At 36.6% G+C, this 13,454-nt stretch overlaps 3 protein-coding genes across 4 annotated transcripts; 2 read left to right on the top strand and 1 right to left on the bottom strand.

The window, feature by feature from the left end:
* Nucleotides 1-401: 401 nt before the first annotated feature.
* LOC121265965 (iron-sulfur cluster co-chaperone protein HscB homolog) lies at nt 402-3,954 on the top strand. 2 transcript variants are annotated; one of them, XM_041169645.1, is made up of 6 exons: nt 402-831; nt 1,133-1,229; nt 1,319-1,408; nt 2,440-2,505; nt 3,357-3,425; nt 3,537-3,954. In XM_041169645.1, exons 1-6 carry the CDS (start codon nt 470-472, stop codon nt 3,552-3,554), a joined length of 702 nt encoding a protein of 233 aa, XP_041025579.1. In that variant the 5' UTR covers nt 402-469; the 3' UTR covers nt 3,555-3,954. The 2 variants fall into 2 exon arrangements, with proteins under 2 accessions (XP_041025579.1, XP_041025578.1); XM_041169644.1 differs by having other exon boundaries at nt 3,751-3,954.
* Nucleotides 3,955-4,358: 404 nt separating this feature from the next.
* Nucleotides 4,359-7,783, bottom strand: LOC121265964 (putative pentatricopeptide repeat-containing protein At5g06400, mitochondrial). The gene has a single exon (XM_041169643.1). The coding sequence runs from the start codon at nt 7,679-7,681 to the stop codon at nt 4,526-4,528; it is 3,156 nt and encodes a 1,051-aa protein (XP_041025577.1). The 5' UTR covers nt 7,682-7,783; the 3' UTR covers nt 4,359-4,525.
* Nucleotides 7,784-9,551: 1,768 nt separating this feature from the next.
* LOC121266203 (fra a 1-associated protein-like) lies at nt 9,552-12,703 on the top strand. The gene is made up of 2 exons (XM_041169963.1): nt 9,552-9,789; nt 12,188-12,703. The coding sequence occupies exons 1-2, from the start codon at nt 9,602-9,604 to the stop codon at nt 12,561-12,563; spliced, it is 564 nt and encodes a 187-aa protein (XP_041025897.1). The 5' UTR covers nt 9,552-9,601; the 3' UTR covers nt 12,564-12,703.
* Nucleotides 12,704-13,454: the final 751 nt, after the last annotated feature.

A 13,454-nucleotide genomic window follows, 5' to 3' on the forward strand; every position in this document is an offset into this window, starting at 1 on the left:
TTACATTTTTATTACATAGTTTTGTAGTACAGATAATTGATATTTCCAACTAAGAAAATAAATAGAAGCTACTTTTTTTTTTTTTTTTTTTTTTTTTATGTTTTATATTTTGCAATTTATATTCTCGTTTAAATTTAGTAAGTTAGACTATTTTTATTCTTTTTTATCATTTTGATAGACAAATTTTATTGGAGATGGTGATATTATTGTTTGGAATTTTGATAGTTAGGTGCTAATTGAAGATAAAATAAAAAATTGCAGAATCTCTTAAAAAAAAAAAAAAAAATTCGTAGCTATACATCTGTTATACTCTTCGCACACTTCACATGATATATCTATATATATTTATGTTTTTGAATTCAGCACATGGTGCTGCTACTAAGACCGATGTAAATAATTACGCTTTTGTTAAACCCTCTCCAAAACAAAGAAGAGAAACAGGAACACAAGCTCAAAGCTCTTACAGAAAATGTCGAGGAAGTTCTGGACTCCTATCTACACGACTCTGCGCCGGACCCTCCCTTCGAAACACTCTTATTTGCCTGCCAATTCCGCTTTCAAATTCCCGTCTCCCACTTATTTTTTCTCATCCCCTTCTCCTTCAAGTTCACCTAATTCCCCATTTTCGTCAGGCTATGATTTTTACTCTCTGCAGAATCCAAAGTTTCCCGTAAGAATTTTCTGTTTCTCCACGGGAGCTGAGGAGCAGTCCAGCGCTAGATGCTGGAGTTGTGGCGCTGTGGCCATAGCGGCGCCGTTTCTGGTCTGCGAGACGTGTCGGAGCGTTCAGCCCATGGATCGTTCTGTAGACTACTTCCAGATCTTCGGGCTGTAAGTATTCCATACTCCAAAACAGTTCTGGTAATAGATTCAGAATTACACGGGCTGTCGGTTTGCCAATAGAGCTGGTGATTTTTAAAATTCAAAATCTCTTCTCCAGTACCTCATTATACTCATCGTTTCAAAATTATATATTCAAGTTTTTCTATCTGTTAATCTATTCATTATCTGCGAAATGGGGCTTTTAGATAAATGAGGAAAATAATGCCTTTTTTTTCGGACTTCCAGTAATTATAGGCCGCTTCTCATTTATTTATTCATTAATTTGTTTTTCTGTTTTTAACTTTGACAGAGAAAAGAAGTATGATATTGAGGTCCAGAATCTGGAGGGTAAGTACAAAGACTGGCAGAAAAAATTGCATCCTGATCTAGTGCACTCAAAATCTCAGGTTTGTATATCCAACTCTTCAATTTGAGACGAAAAAAAAAGACATGTTTGTTGGAAATTCTTGTGTAAGTTTTTCTCTTGTTTTTATAGAGAGAAAGAGGGTATGCTGCTGACCAGTCTGCTCGGGTAATTGATGCGTATTGCACGCTTAGCAAGCCATTGTTGAGGGCGATATACATTGTAAGTGTACTTCGTACCATGGATTTTGTGGAGGGTATTATGTTTAGAAAAGCATCATGCATTCCAGGATTGCACATATATTTGTTTTTTGACGCTTAACTACTTGATATGGTGCCTTTTCACTCACAAATTACTATGCAATTACCAAAAGTCTCAATTTGCAGCCTAAACTACCTGTATTTCTGAATTTGTACCTCAGCCAGTAACCAGTACGATCATTACCATATGGCCAGTATTTAGTTCATTTTAACTTCAAATTTTAACTGATGGCAAATTGAAAAATATAGGTAGTTTAGGCTGCAAAATGAAACTTCTAGTAGTTTAGGATGCAAAATGAAAAACATGTGATAGTTTGTGTGAAAGTGTAATTTCCCCTTTTTTAAATCACTGTTATCCAAGATTTTATTTAGAATCCTTATGCTAAGTGAAGTTGGGTTGAAAGGCTAGGAATGTATTATGTGGGCTGTCCATTTTCAAAGTTCTGCTGATACAGCATTATTAGGCCTAGGCCGACTCCTGCAAATTGTTAGAAATGTAAATATATCCTTTTCTTTTCAGGTGCCCATTATACACACATGCACACAGGCATTTATGTATTTGTGTGCAAGTTTTCTGCAATGGATGCAAATAGTAGCCAAATCCACTTGATTTTTGTGGATATAGTGGCAGTCATCTGGATCTTCTTTGTTGGAAAATAATGATCATATGAAATATTTTTTTCTAGTAGGTGGATATGGGAATACTCGGAAGAGTAGTAATGGAGGCATGTGATGAACCTGCATGGTTATTCACTAAAATTAATTAAACCTCTGTAACTTTAATGTTATGTTGGTGGCTAGGCATGAATGTATTAGCTATGGGGGCCTGGGTTTCAGAACATATGGATATCCCTGAGAAAATGATGCTACTTTGACTAGATTTTTTTATTTAGGATGTCTATCTTTGCCTGTTTTGATTACAAATCTCCTGGTATCAATTTTTCCTTTTTCTTTTTTAAGTTTGTGACAAAAGATTTGCTACTTCTTTTATAGCTGAGGCTTGAAGGTATAGATGTTGATGAAGAAGAAACACTTACAGATCCGGAGTTACTTTCTGAGGTAATTTTGGTCTGATTGGATTGTGGCCAGAATCGGATATTTTTAGTTTGTTTGAAGGTGTTTTGGAATTTCTTGTCTATGCATGGTCTGTGCATCCTGCTCATTGCTTTACGTTATAAAATTTATGAACAAACTGAATTTCCTGTGCCAGATGTAAGCTAATATGCATAAGAATCTATGTCTAATGAGTTTGGTCCAAGTGAAGAAAACATCATGTCTCTATCTAGGGAGCTGATGTGTCATCTCCTTGTATACCGCTGCCACTCCTTCCAGCTGGAAAATCTGTGATTCCAGATTATAATCAATGATTAGTGGATATATGTTTGCCTTATATATGTGTGTGCGGGCGCGCTTGCACAGGCGTGTATATAATACTTATGAATAATGGTTAACTAATTCTTGCAGCCTTGATAATACTATGAAAAATAAAAAGGATCAAGTGCATTCTTAAATTGCGATCTTCAGAGCACTAAAAGCACAATTCGTTTCATGAAGCAGTTGGTGCTAGTGTAGCAGATGGTTAAGTCCTGCTATGACAGTCGATATAATTAATCAATTTAAAATAGCCTAAATAATAAATATGCCCCAGAACGTTGTGGGCAGTAGTGGAGGAAGCAGGGAGCCAGTTTGTTCTGTGTAGAAAAGGCTCCTTTTTATATTTTATATAGCGACCTCTTCTATAATTGAAAAAACAGATTTGACCTCCCAAATTTGGTTTTTAGTGATGTGCTGACAGGCAATCTTTTTGGTTGTGTGAACGTTTATGTTTCTCTATTATAATATTTCAGTCCCAACCTCAAAAGATGAAGACTTTTTTTTTTTTTTTTTTTTATTCTGAATCTGAATTGCAGATTTTGGAAATCAGGGAAGCTGTTGAAGAGGCAGCTGATCCTCTGGCGTTAAATGAGATCAAGTCTCAGGTATATCTGAGCCCTTTTAAGACGTATTTTATGAGAATAGAGTGGCCAGTTCAGAATGGCAGAGTTGCATGTACCCTAGTTTGAATATTTTAAACCATCATATTTTTTCAGACTGCAAGAAAAATATGAAGTTGATGGCTTACTCAAGGACCTGAAAAAGAAAAAAAGTCGCATGATTATGGGTCTGTGTAGGTCGGGTCCACAAATGCTAGATTAGTGGGCCTTAAGTTCCTTTCCAAATGCTCTGTTTATTCCGTTTGCTAGAATGAAAGGTTGCTGTCCTGGTTCAAGTGTTAATCGGCAATATACATTTTTATTTGTCCAGATGAACGAGAAGCTGAATCATTGGTCCAACTCTTTTGCAACTGCATTTCGATGTCGGAAGTTTGAAGAAGCTGTAAATTCTATCCGAAGAATGACTTACTATGAACGTGTAACTGAAGAAATCGTGAAGAAACTCTAATATAGGTACTCGGCACATATATTTTGGCCAATTCTTTCATAATATAGGATATGAGTTTTGGAATAATCTTATAGGCGAAAAGATATCAGGTTCTTTTTATTTTCTTCTTTGCTAGGACTGATTTCTTCACCTCCGCTTGACAAATAAAGACTTTATAAAGGTTTTTGGAGGTGAATGAATCAGGTTTCTTGCTAATGCCCTATTTCCAACTTGCGGATGGCAAATCATGTTGTCAACATAATTGAAAATACCAAATAATCTTGTAATCAGATTCCTAAGGAAGAGATGTTTCATGAATCTTGATGTCCTTGGGCGATCAATCATCAAAGCCTTCATGCTCTCCCCATTTCACGATTTCAGCAAAATCTCAAACACTCATTTTTTAAAACATAATAGTGTTAGTGTTGTAAAAAAGACGTGTAAATCATTTTTCATATTAAAAATGTAAGAATAATGAGTCACTTTTATCATTTAAAACGTTAAATAATGGTTTAAAAATGAAGTACGCAGTTCAGAATTCTAAACTATTACCAAAAGAAAAAGAGCCGTTGCAACCTTGCAAGGCTTTTCAAGAGAGATAGATACTTGAATGGGGAAAAACTACAGAAAATACTCAGTAAAAAGAACCAAATTAAATTCAAATTAAGAACTTGCGTTTAGATCTTAGAGCTGATTTTTGTTGTAATACGGTACGGGCCAAATCTTGCTTCCCTTCTCTGTTTAGCCCGTAAAAAACTTCTCGAAAATTAACAGTACTGGGGACAATCACACCATCAAGCATTTCTGATATAAGCTGCAAAGCCTCTTCAGACTTCCCTACCTTACAGAGAGAAGTGATGAATATTGAATAAGTTTTGAAATCAGGCAGAGGCCCTTTTACTTTCATACGATGGAAGATATTCCAAGCATCAGCAAACTTCCCCATGTTCATGTAACCTCGTATCAGTTCCGAATAGGTAACAACAGTTGGTTGACAACCTTCACGTTGCATTTCGTGAAAAACTTTGTGAGCTCTTTCTATCTGCTTCTCCTTCATGAAATGGGAAATTAAGGATGTATAAACATGGACGGTCGGATTAATCCCTGCCTGCTTCATAGAATCCACCTTGGCCAATGCCTCTTCCATGCAACCCTTTTGTAGCAGTCCATGAACAAGGCTTCCATAAGTATACTGATCCAACGCTGATCCTTCCGCGCTAACTTCATCAAACAATACTTGAGCTTCCTTCAACCTCCCCACGCGACAAAGAGCCCTAATGTACAATGAGTGGCTTAGTGGAACTGTAAACCCAACTCTAGGAAGTGAATCTGTACACCTTCTAGCTTCCAACAGCCTACCAACTTCACATAAACAACCAAGGTAAGCTTCAACGAGTTCTTTGTCAGGGATATGTCCAGCATTCATCATCTCCTCGAAAAATTTAATGGCTTCATCCACCTTCCTACCTTTCCTCCTACAAAGATTCATAATCAAATACTTGTAGGTCCCCCTACTTGGGTTACAACCATCAGCTTTCATCTCTCCAAAAACTTTCAGAGCAATCTCAGTCAGACCTGTACGACCATACAGCATAATCATGATTGTCCATGTATCAGATGTAATTGGGCAACCTCTTCTTCTCATTTCGTAGAAAAGGTTTCTCATGTGCTGGAAATCTTTTCCACGTCCAGCAATTTTGATGGCCATGTTGTAAGTTTCGGTAGTGTGACTATAACCAGTTTGTTTCCCTACCCAGGAGAAGAAGTGCAATGCGGCAGACCCATGCACATTGCAATTGTGCAAAATCTCCACAACAAGGTCTGGTGTGAAATGAATATTGCATTTCTCCAAAGCTTCTTGAATCAAGCACCAATCTGTTGATGATGTTAAAATCCAACAACTTTCTTTCACATCCCGCTCATCATAATTTTTTGGAAGTGGTTCCATGAAGTGACTGTCCATCCTTACTTCCTCTGATTGGTTAGAGTTTAACTCCAGATTGGGCTCCTGATCTCTGGATGCATCTGTACCGGGTAACTCTCCTTGAGGGTAAAGCTTCCAAATTCTCTGCATCTGCTTTATCTTTTCTATACTATCAAGCTCTCTCTTTTTCTCCAAGTAAGATATTATCCAATCAAATATTTCATCTCGAATGTCTATCTTAGATGCCCGCATTTCATTCAAAACCTTGAAAATTTCCTCTGTCCTTGAAACCTTACAAAGCTCCTTAATGAATACCGAATAAGACTTCCAAGTGGGCCTCATGCCTTTGTCCTCCATACTCCTAAAAACTTTCCATGCTTCAGATATACGGTTTTGGCTGACGTGACCTGCAACCATTGCCGTGATTGCCACGGTATCAGGCTCTACTCCTCTTTCTAGCATCTCTTCATATAGCATGCAGCCTTTTTCATAATCATCCAACCTGAAAAGGTGCTGCATAAGCTCTGTATAAGTAGAAGTCAGAGGCAGATGCCCAGACTCTTTCATACTTTGAAACAGATCAAGTGCCTTCGAAATATCATTTCTCCTCAAATATCCATTGATGATAATTCCATAAATCTTCCCGTCAAAAGGATATTTTCTCTTCATAATATCAACAATTTCCAGAGAATCTGCAATCCTGTCAGCCCTACACAGTCCTTTCACCAAGGTCTCGAAGTATTCGGGGTTAAGTGTTACATCTTTATCTTTGAGTTCACGAATCCATTCTAAAGCTTCTCTGATTTTCCCTGAGATGCATAAACTTTTCAGCACATATCCATAAACATCATGTTCTGGAGTCTGAAAAACTCTTATCATATCATCTGCAATGGAACGAAGAGCGGCAATATCTCCTGATCTGGATATGCAAACCATTAGCATCTTATACAGACCCACATCAAGCGCCATGTCCTTCTGGACCATCTCCTTGTAGAATTCGATTGCAATGTCAGCTTTTCCAGCAAAACAAAGTGCGCGTACCATCTTTTTGTAAACCTGAGCATCTGGTTCACAACCACATTTCCTCATATTCTCAAAGACCAACAGGGCTAGGCTAATTAATTTTGCATTCCCATAGAGGGAGATAAGAATGGTCCAAGTCTTAATATCCTTCTGACATAGGTTGTTATCCATTTCCGCCACCAACTTCTCCACCAACTGAAACTCTCTCGCTTCACCGGCTACGGACAACATGGTATTGTAAGTCCTAGTTGTATGACGAAACCCATCTCTGAGCTTCACCCAATCAAAGAACCTCAAAGCCAAATGTGGCACTTTAAAGCACCTTTTCAAAACTTTCTCGACAACCTCTGAATCGAACCTAACACTCAACGTTTCTAGCTGCTCCTCGATCGAAACAAAACTGTTTCCCGCCCGAACAATCTGCGTAATTTTATGAACTTCGGGGCTAACATCGTTACCACCCAAATTTCCCAACGGGGTATCCTCCAAAGCTGATACATAATCCTTTCCTAGTAACACGCCATCTTCAGCATTTCGACAAACACCTTCGGTCCAATGTGGGTGTTCTTCCTTCACCTGAGTGCCCACCACATGGATATCTATGGGTATTGAAGTCCCAGATTGTGTGATATCGGAGTTAAAGTTATCAGCGCCTAAGATGTCTTTGATCTCATTGAATAGTAAGCCAAACGAACTAGTTTCTGCTTGGTTCTTCAAAAGGTCTTCGGTTTTCTTGGACTTCGAAAGCTTAGATGATGACTTGGAGAGGCTTGAAAAATGACGAATCTGAAAATTCGAAAGCTGAAAACGAAAGAGCTTGTTGCTTGAATTTAGACACGAGAACCGGAACTTGATTAAGTTCCTCATGTCATGCCTTTTAGAACGCTGTTACTTGCTGTGCTAAAGCCTTTTTCAGGGAGGAAGACTAGAGGGCAGAGAGTCAGAGACCCAACGAGCAGAGTTCTAACGAGTCACCCAAATGTCCGGCTCTCGACTATAAAAACTAAAAAAAAAAAAAAAAAAAAAAAAACAGTTCTTTTAATACAATTACTTTTGCTTTTTTTTACACATTTTATTGATGATTATTGGTTAAAATAATTATTTTATATTAAAAAAATGATGTAACCAATTATATTAATAAATATATAAAAAATATACAAAAATAACTGCACATATAATTTTTTTTAAAAAAAATTGCGTCGTCTTCAAATTATATCATTTCCATCGATTAAAAATTACTCATAGAAAAATTGAAAATACCAATTAACACCTTCCTCACAGAAACAAAATGTATAATTTACTACCTTAATAAAAACAAATAAATATCAATCAATACCCTATTCAAAAGAAATATAACTTTCAATTACTTATCTTGTTCGACAAAAAATATAATAGATATATACACAAATCCTTCTCAAATTACCATCCAATTTATAGTTATTTCCCGATTTTAAATTTGATAAAGAATAATTATTTTTTAGTAAGAGTGTTTGTCATTTTTAAAATTTTCAGGAGTATTTTATCTTTGTAAGAGAAAAATGGGGTGAAATGTAATCTTTTATTGTCTAAGGGCTAATTGCTAAAATGTGATATAAATATTAATAAACTCGGCTCATATAGTAATCAATGGTTATGTATCACAACTACTTCACTGAAAATAAAACATTAATTTAGTATTTCGATAGGGAATAAAAACTAATACATTGTTCACGGAAATAAGAATATCAATTGAGACTCATCCAAAAAAATAGAAATATATGGATCGATGATATCTTACCCAAAAAATGAAAATGTCAATTGATGTCTTGGTATAATAATTAAAAATATATATTAATTAATACCTTATCCGCAAAATAATAATAATAATAATAATAATAATAATAATAGTAATAATTCCTTCATTATTGACTTGAAAACACCATTCTGTTGTTTCAAAAAATAAAATAAAATAAAACAAAACAAAACAAAACGTTATTTGTCATGATAAGAAAATAAAACTAACACCTAAGAGCATTTTCAATAGGTTATGTAAAAGTCATTGTGAACATAAAATTTAAAGAAAATAACTCAAAACACACATCCAACGGATTATATATTTTATAACCAATTTGTAGTTTGCTACAGTATATTCTTTATATCTAGTGGACACTATATACAAATGTATTAATTTTTAATTCATTTCTCTCTCTTCTTTTTATTTTTTTCCTTCACTACCAAAAGCCACTTTATTTCGTTTTTGTCTCTCAGTGGCCTCCAGAGGTAAAGCATCTCGTTCTTATAATATATTTTGATAATATTTTTATTATATAATCTATTCTTTTTATTTTTTAAATTAATTTATATTTTGATCTAACTTATAAATTTAGATTAATTTAAAATAAAATATAATTATATGATATTGTACATGGATAGATATTGCAAATATCAAAATATACGAGAATATCATTGATAGTTAGAAAAAATATTTAAAATGAATAAAAAAATATTATAACATATAATATTTAAATGATATAAAAAAAAAATAGATAAATTGATATATGATATATTGTAAAAATTAGTATATAAAATAAATAAAAAATTAATAATATATTTTAAAAAATATGACGAAGAATTCGTTGAGAATGCTCGGACAGCTGAATAACTAGGCCATCAATGCAGTTCTTGGGCCTTTATTCATGGACTATCATCAGGTTGGGCCTAGTCGGTTATCACGACTATATATACCGCCCGAGTACAAGAATTTCAGACTCCTGTGGATTGTATACGAAGCCCGACGAGGCGGTTGCAATGGGGTGGGTGTGGAAGGACGATGAAACAGACGAGCTTGATTCGTACGCCGGCGGAGTTATTCCGGGAGGAGATTGCTCTATCAGAAAGGCAGTGAAGTCGAAGTGCAGAACTGAGGAGGTCGAGCCTGGGAAGTTCATCAGGAAGTGCGAGAAAACCGAGCAGCTTCTCAGGGATTGCATCGGGAAGTACGTTTCTTCGTTTATATATTTATGTACCCTTGTTTGGTTGACGAGAAAATATAAACAGTAGAAAAGTGAGCTGATTTTTTCGTTCTAATTGATTTCTCGATTATTTTGTATTAAAACAAATCCATTTTAGTACATTGCTGGGGTTTTATCTATTTATCTAATTTATAAGTCATTTCCATAATTATAAGGATAAATTCTGGTCTGTGCGGAATTTGATTTAGTGCTTGTGATGTTGTTCTGAATTTCCCTTTTTCATTGATTTGTCTTAATACGATAATTGAATTAAAAAAATCACATTTTAAACTGCTTTTGAATTTGTTTGCCCTCAGTTACGACTTACGAGTGGTATGTTTATTCTGAGTTTAATTGTTTATTGAATGGACTTAAAAATGCGAATATATATGAGATTCAGAGATATTTTATTATGACTCCGCAAACGCAACATTGTTTTTTGAGAATAACTTCAAATCGGATGTAATGTAAAGAGGGGATTTATACCCTCCAATGGCCGGACTACACATCACCATCTCAAGAAAATTAGAATGGAATTTGCCACATGCAATCCACATCAATCCCCCAATCTCTCTTTCTCCCTCTCTCTTCTAAGCTGAACATTTCTGCTCTCTCTCTCCTCAAGCTGCACCCCTTATTCTCGAAACTCGTAGGTAGACTCTGAGAGGAAATACCCACCCCTGCTTGAAGGCCAGTGAAAGTATTATCTTTTTGAAAAAAAGTAGCTCTGATTGAACCTTCACAAATGTGAACTTGTATTCTTGGATGAAGATAAATCTCCAAATGGATGCAGGACAAACTGCTTGGCTTCCAGGTCTCAATTATGCTGTGCAAATTACTTTAGTGTTGCATGGTCTCTATTGAATCATTGTCTCCTTACACGGGTATCGACCAAATTCTCCTCAATTGTGGCTCCTCTGGCAATTCAATTGCCTTAGATGGTCGCACCTAGATTGGAGACGTGAATTCAAAATTCCTCCGTCTTGAACAATTGCTGAACACCACGCATCTCTGACCCGTATTGCAGCTAGACAATCCCCCTTTGCTGCCCAAGTGCCCTACGAGTTTCAAGTTGCGATGGCTTCAGGGGAGAGAGACTGACGGGGTGTCACTTGAGGAGGGAGGGAGAGAGAGAGAGAGAGACGAGGGATTGATGTGAATTACCTATGGCCAGTTTCATTCTAATTTTTTTGGAATTGTGACGTATCATTTGGTCATTGGAGGGTGTAAACCTCCTCTTTACACCACATCTTATTCCTAGCCTCCCTCTTGTTTTTTACCCGGTTAAACTCTGGACCTGTATATTGCGTCTCCATCACATTGATCAGGCAAATCATCGGCTTCTCACCGATGGGACGGGGCTCCTAGAAATTGTTTGCACCTAAGGTTTTGAAATTTGGACCTAGAGAGAGCATATCACTAAGATCAAGGCTCTTACCACTTGAGCCAGCCCCGGGGGTTAGAGAAAATGATTTTGATTTTTTTTATACGGAAAATGATTAGATGAAAAGGTTTTGGGAGAGAAAAAAGTGTCTTGGCGTTTAAAAGATGTTTGGATTGAGATGGAAAATTTTTCTTAAAAGATGTTCGGAAGAAAAATTTTATGAGATGTGTTTGTAAAAGTAATCGGACCTATTGAAAATATATCTGGGAAGAAAAACTTCGAGGTGCGCATGTGTGTGTTTGTATGTTTTTTTGTTGTGAAAATTGTTTCTGTTTAATCTTTTGGCAAAGAAAATGATTAGATCGAATTGAAAAGAACAGTATCTCACTTGATTAAAGATATTTTAGATTAAGATGAAAAATTTTTAACAAAATTTTCACAAAATATTTAAACCAAATATGTCTCTCTGACTTGATTGTAGAAGACATTGTCTAAAATTAGTATGTACAAACTCAAATTCTGGGAGAAAGTACATTTTGCACCCCCAAACTTCCACTGGTCTTTTCAATTTGTTCTAAAATTCACCAAAACCATAAATCCTCACCCCAAACGACCGCCATTTTATCAGTTTGCATCAAAACTGCCAATGGTCCAATATCTATATGTTTGAGGATGCAAAATTTACTTTCACAGTGTTTGTGAAATCATCTTGCTGTAATTTTGCCATGGATGTATGTCTATACTTCAGTTAGGATGTATTGTTCTCATTGGTATGTTTATATTTTATAATATATATGATACATTATTTCAATGGCTTGAATCTTCATGACTTCCTTGTATCTCTAGATTCCCATGATTAGGTGTTGCTCTTATATATGATAACAACCTCCAATTTATGTGCTTTTGGTAGCAATATGGTTGCAACAGGTCAAGCAGAGGTGATTGGGAATATATTCTGACTGGCAGGTTTGATCTTACACTTGATTTATTTTTAATCAGGCCTGTCGAAGTGGTTGCATCCAACAAAGAATACACTGAAGATGATGTTACAGCCGAGGTGCTTAAAGGGCCTGTCTCTTTTGAGATGTCAGAGCATGGGGCATATGACTTCCCTGGGTTACGCAGTGATCTTGAAGCCATGACGCATAGCTTCCTTAGCGGTATCAACCGTTTCTTTGAAGAGGCTGAAGAGATGAAGAATGGCTTCTTTAATGTTTTTGGAGCTCCACGCGTGTTTGATGGGGAGTCTTCATCCCCACCATCAACGAGGCGAGGGATACCAGGCGAAGGCCATTCAAGGAAAGATTCCTTTCCCAAAACAACTGAGCCAGACTCGGGACATTTTGATCTTTCTGGGTTGGCAAAAGATGTTTGAAGCATACCAACTGTTGATCTTTACGTTGCTACTTGATGGTTTGTTAAGAAAATAAGTACAGTGGCCTTTTTGTTTGTAGCCCTTTTTTGTTTTAGCACATTAAGGGTATGGAAAGATAGTAGAGTGGTACGTTATAAAGTGAGTATGCGCCATTTTCAGAGGAGTGGTCATTTCAAGGTGGTAGTTATGGTTTTGAAATTATCACGTTGCCTTGAGTTGTGAAAATGGGTGCTTTTTGCTGAATCTTGGGGGTTTGAATGGACCGTAATATGTGCACAGATGAGTTAGAAACTTTGAAAAGTCAGGGCGAATGATTCGAGGCAATCGTGAAGTGATTATCCATACCATGAAATGATTGGATATCATTTGCTTCATGGTGCGTGAGTTCCACTTTGGCAATATCTTATTGCCTTTATTTGAATAAATATGGACTACTACCATTGTGCTCCACTCTTGGGGGGTGGGGGGAGCTTTACTGCAGCCACGTTTTACTGCACGTGCAAGCTGTGCCAGGATATGATCGTGTAATGATAGTTATGTATGTTAAGGTGCATAAAGGTAAGGGCCTAGGGCCCGAGCCCGATAGATGGAAGATAGAAAACACGAGGCTTTGACTATTGGGTCTTCCACTAATCCTTCCACGTGTTGAGTTGCCCCTTCCCCCCACCCCCCTAAAAGCACACTTGGAAAGTGGCATGCCTTTGTTGAAGTCTTCTAAGAAATCGATTATCCGCATATCAAATGCAATTTCGGAATTACGAAATGCCAATTTGTCCGCGTAGTGGCACGCCACCATTCAATTCTTTGACCAAAAAAATAGGAAGTCAACAGAAAGGAGCCGATCGAGCCATCAGCCCCCAAGTAGCCATCAGCCCCAGCCACTCGTTGATA

Source organism: Juglans microcarpa x Juglans regia, chromosome 5D (genome assembly GCF_004785595.1).
Source record: "Juglans microcarpa x Juglans regia isolate MS1-56 chromosome 5D, Jm3101_v1.0, whole genome shotgun sequence".
Lineage (NCBI taxonomy): Eukaryota > Viridiplantae > Streptophyta > Magnoliopsida > Fagales > Juglandaceae > Juglans > Juglans microcarpa x Juglans regia.

Bases quoted from the DNA above. Each gene is read 5' to 3' on its own strand.
- LOC121265965 (XM_041169644.1), top strand. From the start codon at position 470: ATGTCGAGGAAGTTCTGGACTCCTATCTACACGACTCTGCGCCGGACC. The intron at 2,506-3,356 runs GTAATTTTGGTC...TCTGAATTGCAG, and splicing joins ATCCGGAGTTACTTTCTGAG to ATTTTGGAAATCAGGGAAGC. The intron at 3,426-3,750 runs GTATATCTGAGC...TTATTTGTCCAG, and splicing joins TAAATGAGATCAAGTCTCAG to ATGAACGAGAAGCTGAATCA.
- LOC121265964 (XM_041169643.1), bottom strand. From the start codon at position 7,681: ATGAGGAACTTAATCAAGTTCCGGTTCTCGTGTCTAAATTCAAGCAAC.
- LOC121266203 (XM_041169963.1), top strand. From the start codon at position 9,602: ATGGGGTGGGTGTGGAAGGACGATGAAACAGACGAGCTTGATTCGTAC. The intron at 9,790-12,187 runs GTACGTTTCTTC...ATTTTTAATCAG, and splicing joins CTCAGGGATTGCATCGGGAA to GCCTGTCGAAGTGGTTGCAT.